This window comes from Centruroides sculpturatus, unplaced genomic scaffold (genome assembly GCF_000671375.1).
Source record: "Centruroides sculpturatus isolate CEXI.00-Female unplaced genomic scaffold, Cexi_2.0 scaffold673, whole genome shotgun sequence".
Lineage (NCBI taxonomy): Eukaryota > Metazoa > Arthropoda > Arachnida > Scorpiones > Buthidae > Centruroides > Centruroides sculpturatus.
In genome coordinates, this window is record NW_019385012.1 from 139,820 (window position 1) to 158,593 (window position 18,774).

The 18,774-nt window shown below is 35.9% G+C and overlaps 2 protein-coding genes across 2 annotated transcripts; one reads left to right on the top strand and one right to left on the bottom strand.

The window, feature by feature from the left end:
- Positions 1-296: 296 nt before the first annotated feature.
- Positions 297-6,283, bottom strand: LOC111633398. The gene is made up of 5 exons (XM_023377966.1): positions 6,157-6,283; positions 5,014-5,213; positions 2,665-2,761; positions 729-894; positions 297-632 (listed from the first exon to the last, which is right to left on the bottom strand). The coding sequence occupies exons 2-4, from the start codon at positions 5,206-5,208 to the stop codon at positions 734-736; spliced, it is 453 nt and encodes a 150-aa protein (XP_023233734.1). The 5' UTR covers positions 5,209-5,213; positions 6,157-6,283; the 3' UTR covers positions 297-632; positions 729-733.
- Positions 6,284-16,049: 9,766 nt separating this feature from the next.
- Positions 16,050-18,432, top strand: LOC111633407 (glutathione S-transferase kappa 1-like). The gene is made up of 8 exons (XM_023377975.1): positions 16,050-16,313; positions 16,385-16,466; positions 16,531-16,631; positions 16,696-16,818; positions 17,284-17,319; positions 17,386-17,502; positions 17,567-17,660; positions 17,732-18,432. Exons 1-8 carry the CDS (start codon positions 16,242-16,244, stop codon positions 17,770-17,772), a joined length of 666 nt encoding a protein of 221 aa, XP_023233743.1. The 5' UTR covers positions 16,050-16,241; the 3' UTR covers positions 17,773-18,432.
- Positions 18,433-18,774: the final 342 nt, after the last annotated feature.

Genomic DNA, 18,774 nt, shown 5'->3' on the forward strand with positions numbered 1-18,774 from the left:
TCTTTCCCACGCTGAGATCGAAGTGTGGGAATTTACGCCATATGGCGGAGGGAGACCTTGCACTCGAGGTATGCAGAACCAAGTCCATTCGCCCCGGGCGATAGACTCCCTTCGGTCTTCTAAGAGGGCTTTAGATACGCTCGAAGTGTTGCCCTCTACCATAGGTGTCAGCATGGGTGTATCCGGAACTTTTTTTACGTTGCCAGGAAAATATATGTTTAAAAAAATAAAATCCCCTCGACCACACCCGACAAACAGGACAGACGTAAAGAATAAAAAATAGTTTTTATTCATACAAATATATATATATAAAAAAAAAAAAAATTCACACGTTAGCTATAAATCTGTACATGTTTATAAATTTTTTTTTGGGCTATTTACATAGATTAATGGGGAAAAATTCGCCCATATCCCATAGTAGAAGCGTTTGGTACAGGAAGGGGCCGACCTGCATCGAAAAGGAGCCCCCAAAAAATTAATAAAATCACCCAAACTACACTTCGCGACTATAATATTAATAATTTCGGGGGGTGGATTCTCTTTCTCTCCCCTGTTTCGCATCACTTCCAAGTCTTGGATGGCTCGTCCCGAAAATTGATCTAGGCACAGAGAACTGGATGGATGGGTGCATGCTGTAAGGAGAAGAAAAAAAATGGTGCTAAGAAACCAGTTATTACACTGGCATCGATGGTTAGCGGTGTGGTGTTAATCCCTTATTTGTTACTCACCTGATTTACAAGAGCTTTCTGTGGCGCGTGAGGTGGTAAGATGGGATGTGACGGTTCCTCTCCCTCATCCACCGCTGAGGCACGGGCATCGTCGGGTTCACCACCAAGTGGCGTATGAGTTCTCGGATTTCAGATTGCCCCAATTGGTTTACGTCGATAGAAGATCCTGAAAACGAGAAGTGGGGGGAAAGGATTAGCGACAGTCGTTCCGAAAAAGATCACGTTCCTGTGCAACAGGATAAATGGTTTTATGAAATAATCCCGATGGAATGACCTTGAAGATAAGGGTATTGTTGGAAAGGATAACAATTACCTGTATCTACCAATTTGTTTGGGTGTGTTTCTTATGATTAATTAGTAGGAGTCGACGGTGAAAAAGATAAAGCACTTCCACCCCCGAGCCATACAATTTAACCTCGGTTTCTGGTTTATCTTAACGTGTACTCGATTATGATCGGTTCGTATATTTGCATGGGGTTATTGTTTCTCCATAATGAGTTATAAAGATCACGAGAATTTTGTGTTCTTGTTTACATTCTCAATATTAATTGCACGCGGTACAATTCCCTTCAATGCATTATACATTGTAGGGACTTTAAAGACCTTCACGATTGCCCATGAAACTTCGGTGCATACTTGAAGCATCTCTTATTAGAACAGCAACTCTAGAATCCGACTAAAGAGACATCTGTGAGAACTTTTAATATATTATATGCCCCATTAATTCTTGAAATCCGAGCACTTCTAGAATCTCATTCCAGAACTCCGCTGAAGAATCAGCAAGCGGTGAACCCCGAAAACACGGAAAAACACCTGGATACAGAATGTCATTTATGAAATTAAAATTGAATTCCTTCACGATTCTTTCTCGTATTGAAAGCTTACTAGCGCTTATCCGAGGGAGGTAAGGTACAAGATAAACGAGGATGGGATTATGGTTGTGTCAACTAAGAGGACAGTGCCCAACTACCTTCGGGGCCGTTCTTTAACAAAACACTTCACCGAACCCTGTGTCAAGGAGTGCCCTCGACTGATGGCTAACTATGAACTCGAAGAGGAAACAGGTTCTTTCTTTGTTCCCTCCGCTCCTTTGCACTAATAAGGTGTACTGGCAGGTGTCTGAAGACGTGGGATGTACCGCTGACACGTGCATTGGGGGCCAATGGACCGCACAAGGTCAAACTGATTAGACTTCGCCTAGTTCGCTTCTATAAAAACTCAACTTCGCTATTTGACTAACCTTTTCAGTTTTTTAACTTCGTTATTAATAAATTAACTTACTACGGGAGTAATTTCGGCTTCTCATACGTGATAAACACGGGATTAGTGTAATTTACTCGAACGAAGTTTCCAAAGCTGCGTCACAATAAAAAAAAATGGCGTCGTGGCAACAGTGCCCCTTTTCTGGGGAAATTAATATGTATACGGGAAGGACGTAACTGATATCATTAATCAATCCTCCCAAAAATACCTTCGGACAGCGTGTCTAATTAGCCTCCCCCTCTGCCAACCAAGAATCTGGATGGAGGGTAAGAAACACGTCAACACAACGTCGCAACAATAAAGACGTACAATATGTTATTTCGTTAAACACCAAGGGGGGATATACTGTTACATCAACAAGAGTAACTCCCGCGACCGGAGAAAAGCCGGAGGAGTTGTTAAAAGAGGCGTTTACACCAACATTTTCAACAGGTTTGCGTTGGGAGGTGCCCCGTCGAAACCCAGTCACACCTTCTACGGAATCGAACCCAGTTCCTGATTCCTTAAATAACATCTCTTTCACTCAATTAGTCTTTTGTGCACGGGCAAAGAGAGAGCTTCCTTGTTTAGATATCGCATGAATATGTATGCATTTTTTTTTTCTATTTTTGAAGGGGAGACATTCAAACGTGCAGCTGCCAGTAACAGGAGAAGGAGGGGAGACAAGAATTACCTTGTAAACACTGTGGCAGGCCTCGATTTCTTAATTTTACGATCAGGGCACTGTGGAGGTGGTCGATATATCTGATGGCCTCTTCTATCACCGTTACCTGAAAAAAAGGCGTGTAAAAATGTAGCGTAAAATTCAAAAAAAATCTACATTAATTGTAATTACTAAATTGCGTTTTAATTTCCATTTTTTTTAATCACAATTAACCGAGACTTAATGTCAATCAATTTCTTTTTCTCGTGTCGATTTCATAATTCAAAATAATCAGTTACGTTGTCAGTTACGTTAATAAATTCCGATTAAATCTCATCAATTTCACTCGTTAAACGCAATTAATCGGTCTTAATGACAATTAAATTTCCCATCTCGATAATAAACGGTTTCAAAATTAGCTATCGGTTACGTATCGGGTGGCAATTAGTAGCCATTTTTTTTCTCTCTCTCTTTTAATTTTATTTTTTTTACTTTTAGTCAATTACACCCCGTTTAAACTCGAATTAATTAGATGCTGACAATCACTCTCGATGACATGTTTACGAAACGCGTGGTCGTGTAGCAGCCATTCCATCAGGTAACCTGTATGTAACGGGTCAAGTCACGCCAAAACATTCGTAGAGCGTTGTCAACAGGCTCATTGATAGACACTAGGCAGACACGACGCCACCCAGCGGTAAAAAAAGGGCTCCTTTGTAGTCTAGAACGTGGAGAAAAAAAAAGGAAGAAAACAATACGGAGCAATATACCTGATTCTGAAAGAGGAGGACCCACTTCTTTTTAGAAATCGCTCTCTTGTGTGTGTGTGTACGTACTGTGATAGCGATCGGATAAATAGTTGTTGTTAAAAAACGATTCTTTAGTAACGAAATCCAGATGGAGTGTTAGCACTTATATACCAGATGTCTGCTACGTTAGATAACGCTGTGATGATAGGATTGCTCAGCATCTGGTGGTTGATCTGTTCCATATCCCACACTTCATACACTCCTAGTGGTTTTAGTGGTTTCGTAAAACCTGTTTTTGATACTTCGACGCCGATAGGATTTCTCCTTTTGCTTCCATATCAACGTCCTTTTCCTCCCCTCCCTCCTCCTCCTCGCCGGTTGAAAAATATAGAAGCATCCCGGCTGTCGGTTTTGTAAGATGACCCTATAACAAGGTTAGATGTCGAAACTGTTTTGCTTTATGGGGGTTTTAAATTGTAAAATCCTCCCGTTGTAAAAAGGGTAGGGCGGCATGCAACGTTAAATTTCGCCTTTCCGGATGATAATCTATTTGATTTAACGCTACATTAATATTTATATAAACAGTATGTTGCGTTTTTCCGCCACTGTAATACTTTATATAAAAGTTCAGACGGTTGCGGAAACGTTATAAACGAGTTTTTATTACACGTAAGATTACGAGAGAAAAAAAAAAACGTTAAATATCGGGTGACGTAAGACGTTAAGAGTTAAATCTAAAAAAAAAAAAAAAAGGATTAAAAAGAAGTGGAAGAAACCGAACGGCATCCGACGATTTTAAATTACAATTAACAGGGAAATCGATTAATAATTTTTAATTGCAATTAGAGAATTCCAGTCGATTTCACGTTTAATTACAATTAACGGTGCGAAATCGATTCATTTTCTTAAGCGTGTAAAATCAGTTTCACTTATTAATAAATGATATTGACAAATTATTAAATAGACACGTGTGAAATTGAAATTGACTAAATATATATATATTTTTTTTAAATCATTTTCATTGGTAAATGATAACCAATGAATGAACTTGAACGAAAAGGAAAAAACGATGACGTCGGTGAAAATTCCCGCGAGACGAAATTGATTAAAATTTATTTCTGTGTATTTAAAAATTATTTCGAATTAATAAAACACAATTAAGCCTTCGTTAATTGTAATTAAACAATAAAATTAATAAAATTTTAAATAAAAATAGAAAAACAGTTTCATTTAACGTTAACAATTCATGCATTCATATTTTAGTTGTTAAAAAAAAAAAAAAAAACATATTTAAAAGAAGCCTTAAATATACTTTAAAAGGCCTTTTTAGAAACTTATCTGAGACATTTTTAAGGCTATTTTAAATGCGTTTACAAGTTAATTATTAAAAACATATTTAAAACCTTAATTGTGTTTAATTAAAAAGTTAAAGGCTAAACGCTTTTAAACGCCTTAAAAACGTGTTTAAAAAGTCGTAAATATGTTTAAAATGAAAAAAGTTTTTTTTTTAGAAAATGGTAGCCTTTTAAAACTTTCTAAAAAACATATTTATGGCTTGATTAAACGCCTTAAACAGGTTTAAATACGGTTAGAAACTTCTAAAAATTTATGCACCGATTGTTCCGTTTACCTTTGAGACGTGAGGATTTGTGGCAATGGATGGTACCATAGACCTTAAACGTTGATATTCCCTTTTTTTGAGAAGCTTCATCTTCGATTTCTTATCTTTCTCACCGGTTTGCCTTGATCCTTTCGGCAATTGTTTATCTTTAAGTTTGTTCTCTTCCGTCCATCCGGCTTTTGTTTCTTTGTGTATTTTCGTCATATCAACTGTTTAAAAAAGAAATAATAACAAAAAGACGTCAAGAACCGAAACAGCATTTATTATCATCAATTATTGTTAATAATGGAGTGCATTATATAAGAATTTTGCAGAGAAGTGTATATTGAGATGGTAGTGTCACGAGAACAGCCCATCCCTCAGATAGGGTTACAAAGCAAATACGTGAGTGAGTTTGTCCAGACATGTATCGGGGATGGTGAGTAAACTCTAGTGATGTGCCACTTTCGTAGGCGAGTGCGTGTGTGTTACTTCATTTTTTTCTTAATTTCTTCGTTAAGAAGGGAGTGTAATTAGTAATATTATTAAAGGGGGAGGTTGGCGTGGTTTTTAAGAGGATGCCACGATAAGTCAAAGAGCATATGCCAGGTAGAGAAATAAAGGCACAGATGGTATCCAGATCTACTAATTACATCCTTCTGGGAAACGATGTTGCGAGAAGGGGTCTGGATATTGTTGGCAACGTCGAGGCCCTCTAAAAGTCTTCAGAAAACGCCTGGCAACGTCGATGAGTGAAAAATTACAGTTAAAAAAATTTAATCTTTTTCTTGCTCTTTTTGGCACTTTTTTTTTTTAATAACCTGGTTTCTATTTTGTAACACATAAAAAGGGGTGTTGCGCTTCTATCTGCGACAGTTCCAACGACATTCCCATCTGTCAAGTGTGGACAGAATCGAACCAGATGTTAAGTGACAGACCGCTTTTACAAAGAATATGCTGCAAAAAGGAAAATTTCGACCCTAAAGCGCAGGATGTTTGCTATGTAACCCAGGGGTATACGATTTTATACAACATCTGGCTCGCGGGTGTACGAAATACATAAGTACAAAAGCTCGAAATTTCCGAATTTTTGTATTCGGTGGAATGGTTTATAAAGCAAAAATTTAATTTTAAAATAATTTTTTAATGATAATAATAATAAATAATGCTTACCTATTGGGCGAATTCACGGCGATTTTACACTAAAAAAAAAGTTTGAGTATTAAAATTCACAGAGTTTCAAACATAACTTCAGAGGGCGCTTATGTGACTAACAATCGTTCAAGTCCACAATCGCTATGGAAACGAAAACTTTACCTCCCCTATTTTACTTAACTCATCTCTTCTCCTATTGGTCGAAACGTTTCGTCCATTCACATATCAATCCGAGTAAATATTTGCATTTTATACGTTATCTATACGTCAAAATTAATATTTTTGACGCAAAAATACGACTGTTTAATCGAACGGTATTAAAATAATTAAAGTATTTTACGATTTAATCGCGAATATATCGAAACAACGCGGAACTATTTTCTTTCTATCGGCATACCTCAGCGCTCAAGAATACATAGAACCGGTTGTAACGAATGAGGCAGATGTATATTTTCCGATCTTTTTTTTTTTTTTTTTAAAGTTTTAATCCGATAAAAACTTGTCAATTTTATTTAAATATTATTACTTCTTAATAAGTTTTATTTATTAATTTAATTATGCATTCAACGAGTTTGACATGTGATCGGTTTTTAGAAAAATTTTTAATTGCGTCACGTGAATTTAAATATTATCAATTTAACTAATCTAGTTTAAATCGCGTCACGTGACCGGAAGATTAGGAACGGAAACGTGACGTCAAATAATTATAAATATGAAAAACTATTTCGTTTTTTAATTACGGCCGGTTCGAATTATTATTTTCTGCTTCGAATTTTATTTATTCCAGAAAATTTTCGAATTTAAGTCAGTCACGTGACGAAGTAAGCGGCATTACCGATATTCATTTGAATTGTTATTTTCATTTTAAAATAATGTAAACTTTATTAATTTTCGCTTAAAATGTGTGAAATTTTATGATTTTTAAACTAAATTTCTTTAAAAATTTACATTTAAACTGAAAAATATCGTCTGATTTTCAATGCCCACGTCACAGTTTTTATATCGGAATCGGATTGGTCGGATGAAACGACGTAATTTAAATTTAAATAATTAAAACAGTAAAATTATTATTATTATTATTTTTATAAAGTGAAAGAAAATAAATGATTGAATAATTCATAAGAGACGTAATAAACAATTTTAAAAAACACCGTTTCCATTTTAAATTCATTTGTCGAGTCAAGTCACGATTTTAATTGCTAATTGGAGGAATCGGGTGACGTATTTTAAAAATTTAAATTTGAAAAAAAATATCTCGTTTTAAATTTAACCAATGATACGGACGGAGGCGGATAAGATCGCTAGTTGATTGGTTGTAGTTTATATGTTTCACATTTGAATTCGGTAAGTTTATTTTCGCACGGAAAAAAAACGTTTTCGATTTTAAATTACAAATTTAATCTCTCGGAACGATAAATATTCAATATAAATTATTTTAACACGATGCTATCTCTAATACATTCATCGAAAGCTTCGCTCTATTCATGAATATTTCATGAGTAGCATCCTGTTGATAGCGTCTACACAAACAAATTAAAAAGCGAACGTATTTTAAGGTGACAAAAATCGGGAGGTGACACCACGAATCACGTGATTAGCACCTTAACCTCGCTGCGAGTCACGTGGCAGGCTTAAAAATGTGCGCCTTTTACTCTTCAATCCGCGTAGCGCGCAGTTCCACATGTCTTGGTGTGGTATATGTCTGACGTGCCAGGGGTCATAGGTCATGGTAATACGATTTGTTTCATCCAGCTGATCAACATTAAACAGAAATAAATGCATTAGTGAAATTGACCCCTGTCATCTACAGATCTCACGTGTACAGTACATAATGCAGGACATAATGGAAGAAAATAAGATATTTCTACACAGTTTAGTTTTTGTCGGGTGATTATTTTCCTCGCCGGTCACGTGCTTCTGCTCGAGATTTCCTCAAAAATTTACAGAGGCTCGATTGTATGATACGGCTTATCGATAAATTTCGCGAGAATGGCGTGACGTAAAACTCAGATTACATGGCAGTCGGCCGAGAAAAATAACTTCGTGACCATATAAGAAACGAAATAATTCCATAACAATCACGTGAGAGACAGTGAATGACATCTCCGGACAGCTGGAACGTGTTTATTGACAAGTCACGTGCATTTTTTTGAATTGAATCGGTATCCACGGACCAAGACACGTCCCTCGACAAGAATTTAACACCAGATGATAGCGATGTATACGGGGGGAGAGAGAAAGAACCTTTCCGGAAATACGAGTCACGTGGTAGAGAAATATAATTAAGTCGTAAAAGATGTGAGACGTCATAATAGACATTTGTATCACGATAATAGGGGCACTCACGTAATAATGTCACGTGTTAAGGAGCTGTTAAAAGGGTAATGTTACCCTGTAAATTCTAGATTTGAGGCACGTGACTTCGTATCGTTGACTAAATGATAAGTCTACAAGCAGTAAATTATGGCTGCTGCTTTCGGTGTTAAGCGCCAATTCGTCTTCTTTAAAAACGTGGAAGCTGTAAACTCGACACGCGGTCTGTAAAGTACTCCTCTGCAAAATATGTAGGCCTACTTATTCACGAGATTCTGTGATCTGGCTAATTTAAGGGGTGCCGAGGAATGGGATTCTTGTCGAAGAATTGGTTTACAATTTAAGATTCAAAAATTTGAGGCCGATTTTAGGAATAGCATTGTGTACCTTCGTCTAGACTCTAGACCAAACCCACCCGTGACAATCCATAATTTTTGCCTTGCAGATTGTAAAAGTACATCTGTGGGCAGTGTTTAATTATACATTGTCACCAATATAAGGCCCTAAAAGTTGACACCGATCAGTCTCGACAGATTAGGAAACACGAGACGGGGTGGCCGCCCAATTCGGCTGGTATATGCATTACACATGTCTGCTTCTACTCGGATGGAGCAACCCGAAGAGGGGCAAAGGGCTTCGAGTTCTGTTAAATGCTACTGTATCTGTACCAAAGACCCTTAGAAGGCGGTGGATCAAAGATAAGTATCCGTAGCTGGATCAAATAAAGATTTGTCGAACATGTGGTCGGGCGCGGAAGGACCACACCTTTTTCCCTAACCTTGCAAAGGTCAATCACATCTAAGGGCTTGATAACGATGACATTTTTAAAATGTCCCTGGCCTAAATTTGTCACTGTGACTCAAAATAAGTCGTCTAGGAAGACTCATTACACAAGCATCGGCCCTTCTAAACGGATATATATTATAATATTTTGCCATTTATAAAGTGCACGAAGTATAGGGTTTACGTTAATGTTATTAATGTTATTTGAAAGGTAGAGTAGCACCTGTCATCTATTGCAATATGGGGCATAACGCGTGTTGGCATGATGGAGAGGTTATGAGGTCAGAAACCAAAAAAGGTTTCTGCTGGAAGCGCCTGTACGGCCCACACGAGCAGGAATTAACCCGAAAGCAGGACGAAGATTGGGCGTTGGGTCAACTTCCTGCACTTTTGTGGGCGAATTCGGTATTTTTGCTAGTTCCTGCTCTCGGACATCCGATTCTTCGCACGAAACTTTTACTTTGTAGTCAGATATTGTCTCAGAATGAGTAGGTTCAACGATGCTCCATTTCCTCTTTGTCAGTCACGTAATATATGCACAAATTCAGTGATACCACGTGACTAGAACGTTACTGAATAAGATGCCGTTGGGCTCGTCGCTCCCACCTTCATCCCACCGGGTGATGCGTGACGTTTTAATAAAGAATTCGAACCGTGATCCGGATGCCGATGCCTCGCCCGTCCTTATAACGGTCGATCACGTGAATAACCGTCTCGGTTGTAAAAGAGTTCCGACGGGAATACGTCACCATTCATTCATAAATTCCGCAATGAATGAAATGCGATGACGTCACGTAGCGATTGAAAATTTTCTTTATGAATGAGCGGAGGAAATCCACTACGTAGTTCCCACAGGAATTATCATTCTTTACAACTACAATAGCCATAACAGATGTGGAGAAATCTACAAATAAACACAAAACGCCAAATTTAATTCGATTCTGCTTATGACCATACTTCTTTCTCTTTCTTTTCGGTTCCGTTGCGAATCTCTAAAAATTAGACAGCGTGGATCCGGATTTATTCAATTACAAATTCAAACTTTATTAGTAAATTTGGCCGAAGGCCAGTCTACATTGGGGTTAATAAAATTAACATCACTGTTTTTGCATATACTTAAATAATAAAGAATTAAACAGCTAATCTGCTTTGATGAAAATACTCATATATCCCGCGGTTCCGGACTAATAAACACGGAACTCAGAATTAGGTTCTATTGGAATAAAAATTTATTTCTATCAGAGATAATTTAATAATAATTACAAACGTCGACAGAAAAATTGAAATGATTTTCGTCTTATTTTAATTCTTAATCACGCAAATGAAATTAATTTTACTTCGATTACAAATACGAAAATCTTATGATTAATTACGCTTTTGGAAGCGCCTCCAAGTTGACAAAATCGTAATTAAAAGGCAGCCGATTAATTACGCCCGGTCACATGACCGATTAAATAATTTGATAATTACAATGACAAATTGAATAAAATAATTCAATGAGAATTAGAAATCTATTTATTTAAGATAACTAAAAATTAATTAACTAAGGATTTTTTTGCCCAGCCAGGGTGTGGACGAGTTATCCGGAGTGCCGGGTTACCGAGGGTCGAGTTTTCGAGGTTCTACTGTATTAAAAATAAATACTGTATTTAAATCATGATCAAATTTTCAAGAAACAAACGTTTGTATTGAATTTGGACTACTATTGACCAGCGCTAACAGACTAGCTATGGGTGGCTGAAGAAGACGGATTTATATATAAGAATATAATGCATAAACCTACAAGGCGCGAGGCATAGGTGGTGGCCCACGTTGCCCATGCTTTACGCTGCCCTTGGTCATAGAAATGATGTAATTTGAATATAAATTATATATAAATACGTATGTCTAGTTATATTCTTATTACGACGCAAAATATATTTAAGAGTTTACTACCACTGTGCTGGGTGAGACGTTGTTGAAACAAAAAAATGTTATGCATTCCATCACGTACATAAACAGTGTCGTTATTCGCCAAGTGCAAATCAGCAAATTCGTAAAATTTTTTGTTTATTTTCAACAATCCGGATAATAGAGGTCCGGATAATCGAGGTTCTACTGTATATATATATATTTAAGGAGTTTTGTCCAGTTGCTCCCAGAACAGATTACTTGTAACCAAAATTTCAGGATTATTCGTCATTTTCCATGCTATCGTTTCTGTTTTTTGTGACAGAAGTCCGCGACGATTTTAAGGTGGGAAATTTGTGTCAGAAAATGTGACGTTCATTACATTTCCCACTTTATTTATCGTCGCAAATTCTGCACTCGATGCAGACTGGATTTAGTTTGTAAATTCGACAATGTCAGATTAAAAGCATCCCATTTATCGTTTCCGAAATAATTTTTGTCGCCGAGTTGCCGCATCCGGAATCAAGCCGATTGCCTGCGTGAATCTGAAAGCAGCTTTTTTGTTTCTGCCCGATAAGATTTTCAACAATAAACACTTCGTTTAGTTTTTGCCGAATGGTGAACAAGGAATTTTATTAGGAATTATGAACAATTCTAATACCAAAATCCAACAGTTCTAATAAACGTAGTATATATTATTTGTTTTTTTTTCTTTTTTTTTAAATAGGAATGTTCTTATAAAATTTCAACTCGGATCACATTGACGTCTTTCAAAACACCTCCGTTTCGATTAAAATTGTTATTGCTGAATATATAAGTTACATGATATAGAGACTCTGCAATCGGTACAGTCGATGTCACGAAATGATATATTCTTTTTGAATAAAGAAAAAAAAAAAAAAACAAAAGCGTAACCTTTCTCTGTCTCGTTTCGCCCAGTTTTAAAAATGAGAAGCGAGGATTATACGAATTAAATATTTCATTTACATGCTGAAAATATCGGTTTGCATGCGATATTATAAAATGTGACAAATAATGGCAAGGGGGGATAAATCAAAATGCATGCTTTATGGCACAAACTGGCAGTGATTCGAACACTACGGAATTGGTCTGACAAGTAACTAAGAAGAGCAGTTTAAAATGCTCTCCCGATAAACATTTGTTAAGCCAACAGGGGCATTTCGCCCGGAGAATTCCACCAAATCTCATTGATTGTAAACAACAATAAAATATATATAAACACTTCTGATAAAGCAGTGACGGCAATTTGGGCACAAATAAAAACTAATCGAAGCATTAAGAAAAAGTATGATATTTTTGGATCTTATTTTTGACATAGATGTAGGGAATTCGATCCCAGTCCTTATTTCTAATCCCGGGNAAGTCACGTGACTTTATATATCAAAACTTTTTAATTAAAAAAAAATGGCAGAATTCGTCTTACGTAGTGTGAATTTATACTTGTAGACAATTTTTAAATATTAATACATTCTTCCTTTTTTTGCTCCACTTTTTTTTAAGTTTATTCCGAAATAATAAACAGACATGTCACGTGATAATTTTTTTTCTTTTTTTTTTGAGTTTCTCTCGGTAGGAGGAGTTATGGCAGGTCGGATCGGATAAATCCCCGAAAGTGACAGCTTAAAATGGGAAGATAAGCGAAGTGTAAAGAAAATAAAAGAACGTTCGATAATTATCATTATGCAAAAGCTCGTTAGTATGGAAGTAGAAAGAGCCGGGAGCCACAATTTAACAGTGATAAATTTACAAACACACCCCAAGAAGCTCCTAATTAGTCTTGTAGAGAGTCTTACAGACTATAGATTGATGAAATTATCCAAATTATCACCTGCTTGACCCCATTCCACGCTCGTTTGTCTGTTTGTGCTTTAAAAGATTGCATAAAAGAAGGGGGAGGAGGAAGGAAAATAATAATAAAAACTAATTTCGCAGCCGGTATTGTTTAAATCTGTGAATGATGAGGTTTCCCGGTAGCCCGCTTTTACAACAGAAAGGGCCCCTTTTTTGACAATTCGGGGTCCCGGGAAATTAATGGATCGTTGTTTGACCCGAATCTAATTACAATACGGTTCCGCGACAACTGTGAAATTTTAAAATATGGCCGAAAATTCGTATTTTTTAAAAAAAAAAGGTATTTAAACTGGCAACACTTGTAGATTTTTTTTTTAAATTTGAATTTACGGTCACGTAATTGGTTAGTTTAAATCGCTGGCGTTATTACGTAATTGGTACGTATTCGAGCATTGTTATTTAGTGGAAATCGTAGTATTTTGTTGCTCGTTTTTTACAATTGTTACTGCAGTAGCATCGTTTCATGTTAATTGTTACGCGTATTTAGTTGTATTGCTTCATTATTGCGTAAATTTAGATTGCATCTAATCATTGTTACGTACTTATACAGTTACGCAGCTATTGTATCTACTGTTTTAGAAGACTTGACGCATCTTCAACTGTTTCATGTGTTACGTCAATTCGAAGATTATCCTGTATTCACAGCAAAAAAAAAAAACACAATAATTTGATCCTGCACAGTAAAAAATGCACATTAATACAGTAGATAAGTTCCCAAATGGCCAACACTCTAGGGATTATTACTGGTGTTAATGTCAGTTAAATAGTGTTAAAAGAAGCGGGACGAAGAACACGTGTAACCTAGTAAAAAAAAATGTTAAAATGCAATTTCGGTGGCATTTTCTGCTATTTAAATGGAATAAAATCAGTATTGTAACACAGATCCTTGTGTTCAAAATATTAATTTTGAAATTCGTCACAGTAACGCGCTTTAGTAGTAGTGTTACCAGAGAGCAATGCTCTAATTAATTATGTAGGATGTTCATTAAAATTAAGCATTCTATGTAGTACATTCGTAGGTTTGATATACTGTACATACGAATAGGTCATAGCAGGAAATACAATTGTGCACATTGGCGTAATAAATTGTTCTACGATAAGGAAACAAATCACGTCTCGTATGTTATTAAAATCCGCATAAATAAACCAATATTATCATTAACACAAGTTAATTAAGATGCACAAAATAATGCCCCGATTCCGATCACCCATACGAGCGGATGGAGCGTGCATGTTGCACGAATGTATTTTTACCGAAATTTTCAACAAGTAGTTCGCGAGCAACGTTTTCGAATCTCATCGCGGCATTGTAAGCGAAGGTTGAGAAACGCAGAAAATTCTTATGGCGTTTTTCTCGTTGTTGTTATGGTTCCCCCACGCAAAAATTAATACCGGGGATGGACGTATTCGATTTTAAGAGATAGTATTAGTTTTTTTTTCCTTCCTCCCTCCCTCGTCCTAAATTTTTCCATTCAGACGATTTCAAACCGACCGGATGTAGCAATTTCGGATACTATCCATCCCATTCACTTAATTCACGCACCGGCAAACAAGCGAAACGGAATTTTCAAAGAAGTGAATGGGAATACTCGCAACAGATCCTATACACTTCACGGTATTGTCCTTCGATACGGTTTTGAAACTTTTTAACATTTCCTCCATGTCTCCTCCCTTTCTCCAATTACACTGAATGGAGGAAGGGGGAAAAAAGTCGAAGGATTCATGGACATTTTTTGCTAAGGGAAATTATAGTTTGAAAAACTTTAGCATTTACTTTAATAGAAAACCTTACGCGCCGACGATTTTTACAGAATCGTCGCTACCTACTCAATTAAAATCGAATTAATGGGGATTTCAAAGGAAATGATCGAATCGCCGCCTTGTGGAGTATTTTTTTTTTCCGACGAGGGTCGCCATTTTTGAAAAAACGGCTGTAATTCTGTTATTTATTTATTTATTACTTTTAAATCGTTTAAAAATCATTTTGAAATATTTTTATATGAAAATTAAATTTAAATTCAAAACGAAATTTTAAACTTTAAAAATATAATTATAAAATTAAAAATAATTCATACAGAATTTATTAATTAAACGAATGCGTTTGAAGTAGTATATATTAACACTGATAGATGGCAGTGAAATATTTTATATAAGCTCCATCTGTTGAGTAAAAGTGAGGTTAGTAAGTTAGAATTAATATTTACTAATTAATATAAATTCAAAAAAATGCAAAATAACGATTAAAAATTCTAGAATAAAAAAACTAGATTATTTTAACTAATTTTGCATCGTGTAAAGAGAAAAAATCTTTGTTAGAAAGTATTTTATAAATTTAGCTCGTAGCTTTGATTAATTGTAAAATTAACAGGATGCGTTTATTTATCGTTTACCAGCGTTTAATTAGGGGCAATTTTCTAAATTATGCAATGAAAATTGTAGAATTTTTCGCTTCATTCAAAATCATATGACTCGTTCCGAACCAGTTTCATTCGCATGTCATAACTCATTCGTAAATGCTCTCGTTTAGTAGCGTCGATGATTTTTTTCTTCATATTTTAAAATGATTTTAAGAAAATCACTCGCGCGTAGTTCCTCGAGTTGTAAATACTTAAAATAATTCACGATAATTTCGTGGGATTTTAAAATTACCTACATTTAATGTTTCTATAATGCAAAATTATATACAGCGATTGTATTGTGTAATTAATTTTTATTATTTTAATTGATATAAAAATAAATTTTATAATTACAAAATTACATTTCTATATCGATTAAAATATTCGATAAATTCTTAATTATATTAAATATGACATTTTCATTCGCTAGAGGTCACTCGTGAGTCGAAATGGCCGCCATCTGGTGGACACGACAATTGAGCCTAATTAATTAACATTAAAAAAAATATAATAAAATAAAGTCAAAATTTTTCACTCGAACCAAACTTATTTTATTATTATTATTATAATAATTAAAAAAAGGAAAAAATTAGACGATATTTCATATTTTAATTTATAATGGAGTTTCATTCGTATACACAAAAACAAAATGGCGGCGGAGGCGTTGTTGTCGCCTTATCTTCCTTTAATAGGCCATTAAAGTATATTTCGATGCAGTTAAAGTAATATATATTGTTACTTCTGCATTATTTATAATTAAAAATACGTAAATATAAATAATAAAGTTATTATATTTTTGATCACGTGACCTCTTGTGGAAATTGTTATCCGATAATACACGTGACGAGCATGGTACCTTCTAAAATCACAGTGGAGTTCTTCTATGACGTCGTTTCGCCCTATTCTTGGATTGCCTTCGAGGTGAGTCGGTACTTTTTGTCAAGTAACGCACCCCAAATTATAAGCACATGTGTTAAATGGTCTGTGTATAGGTGCTATGTAGATACAAAGTCAAGTGGGGCTTGGATTTGCAATGGAGGCCATTCTTCTTGGGTGCCATTATGAAGGAATCAGGTAATTTCCACCATAGAGTGATCTGTATAGCTATTGTATGTGATGTTCAAACCTGTGTTTACAGGTAACAATCCACCTGCATTTGTGGCGAATAAGGCTCTATACATGAGAGAAGACTTGAAGCGATTGGCTGATTACACTAAGATTCCGGTGTGCATACCGGAGGTAAGTATAAAGGAGTGAATACGTCAAATGTTTTTGCTGTTTGCGAACGGTTACTTTCTAACAGAATTTCTCGGAAATCATGAGGAACACGCTGGGAACTCAGCGGTTCATCACGGCGGTAGACATGAAGTACCCGCAGTACACCGAACAGCTGTCCAGACAGTTTTGGACGAAGATCTTTAAAACTGTATGCTTTAGTAGAATTCGGTACAAATTTGAGTCTGAATGAGGCGGTTGGGATCTTATCGGAGTTGCGTAAGTGAAAAAGTTACGCAGACCGTCAGTTTCTGTGATCTGTCATGAGATATAACCCCCAATTTTACCCATAACAGAGTGCGGAATGTGTCTTTGCACCCCAGCAGTTGGTATGAGTACTCTGGTAAAGTGAAAATATCTCATTTTTAGCATTGTTTTTGCTAATAGTTTCAGATTTTTTTCATTTAATTTTTGGGGCCTTAAATTTCAGATACGCCAACAATGAGGAATAGATCTCACAAAGGTCACATATATTGTCGGTTTTTTGACATGTTTACTCCCGCAGGCACGATCTACAGCTCCGATAAGGTCCCAACTGCCTCGTTCAAGCTGCATTTGTACCTAAATTTCACTTTAATATTTTACGTTCCTTAATTTTGCATGTTTTGTCGATTAGTTTGAAGACGTAACACAAGTAGAAAGCATGAAAGAAGTAAGTTTAAATCAGATTTTCTTATCTTTCCAAATTTATAAATTGAAAGCATATTATGTATTGCAGACGGCAAAGGAAATAGGCATGAAGGATTCCGAAGTCAATGACGTGGCAGCAAAAATAACCGCAAAAGAAACTAAGGACAGATTGAGAGAGTTCACCGAAAAAGCATTAAATTACGGAGTACAAATTTTAAACTTTTGCTAATTGTTATTAGAACGGCATGTAAAAACTATTCTCGTTGCAGGGGTTCGGATCGCCTATTATTGTGGCTCACGTCAATTCTAAGCCAGAAATGTTCTTCGGTTCGGATAGATTCGAGTTATTGGCTCACGTATTGGGTGAGAATACAGTTAATCTTTCTTATCGTGTCGATTTTGAAAATCGTTACATTTGGAACTTTAAATTTTAGGTAAGAAGTGGGATGGACCACGTGCAGGCAGCAATTTATAAGAATTTTTAATAATTCTTTTCTAAACTTCAAATTTGAATGTTGTTTGTACGACAGTGTAATTCTGGTCCCTGGATGTTAAGTATGGCGTATGTTACACAAGGATCCGAAATGAAATGACCGATTTATAAATGGGATATTTATTTTCTAGAATTAAGCATTAATAAAATTTAAAACCCAATTGTTTTGTTATGTTCTTTATAGGAAAAACAAATTAAAATTTGGTAACAACACCCAGATTACCAGCTGCAAAGTGCACCAGTGGCTTTGCTGCTGTGGTGGACCTGGGTTAGAGTCCTTTCAAATCTTCAGAAGTCCTGCTATCGGACACACTAATCTTTGAACTCATCGCGCATTCAAAAGAAGAGGCTCTCTTAGTGCTCGCAGAACAAAGAGAGCCTCTCTGCCCCGCAGACAACAGTCGAGCCGTCTGCACTTACTTTTGTAGAACAGCCGCCGTTTTCTGTGATGTTAGTCATCAGAAAAGAAAGAGAAACAAACTCGCTAATGGAACAGATGTTTTTATTTCCTGTACAAGTGATGCAACATTTTTTTTTTTCTACCAGGAAATTTAATTTACAATCAAAAGATATATCTCCAGTATGGAGTAAACAATTTCTGGTAACCACGGCTGCAATTTCGACTCCAGGATTATCCGTGATATTTTGTACGATTACATCCATTTACAATTTGCATTTAAGTAAGAAAACAAACTCTGTTTCCGACAAAATCTTTGAGGAGTTTCTTGCAAGCTTTATGTGACCGACGGTAATCGATAGACTCTGCGGCAGAAAATCGAAACACAAAATTGCAACGTACCTCGAGTTACGTCTGCTCGTAAATTTCGACCCGGTCCGAAAATTTAAATTGGCGCTCCACTCCGGCCCTTCTTACAAAGCGACAACTTAGAAATAGGAGAAACAAACAGATATTTCGAAACCGAACACGGTCAACTCGATGACTGACTTGGCATTGGTAATTATACTTTTTCCATTTGAATTTCA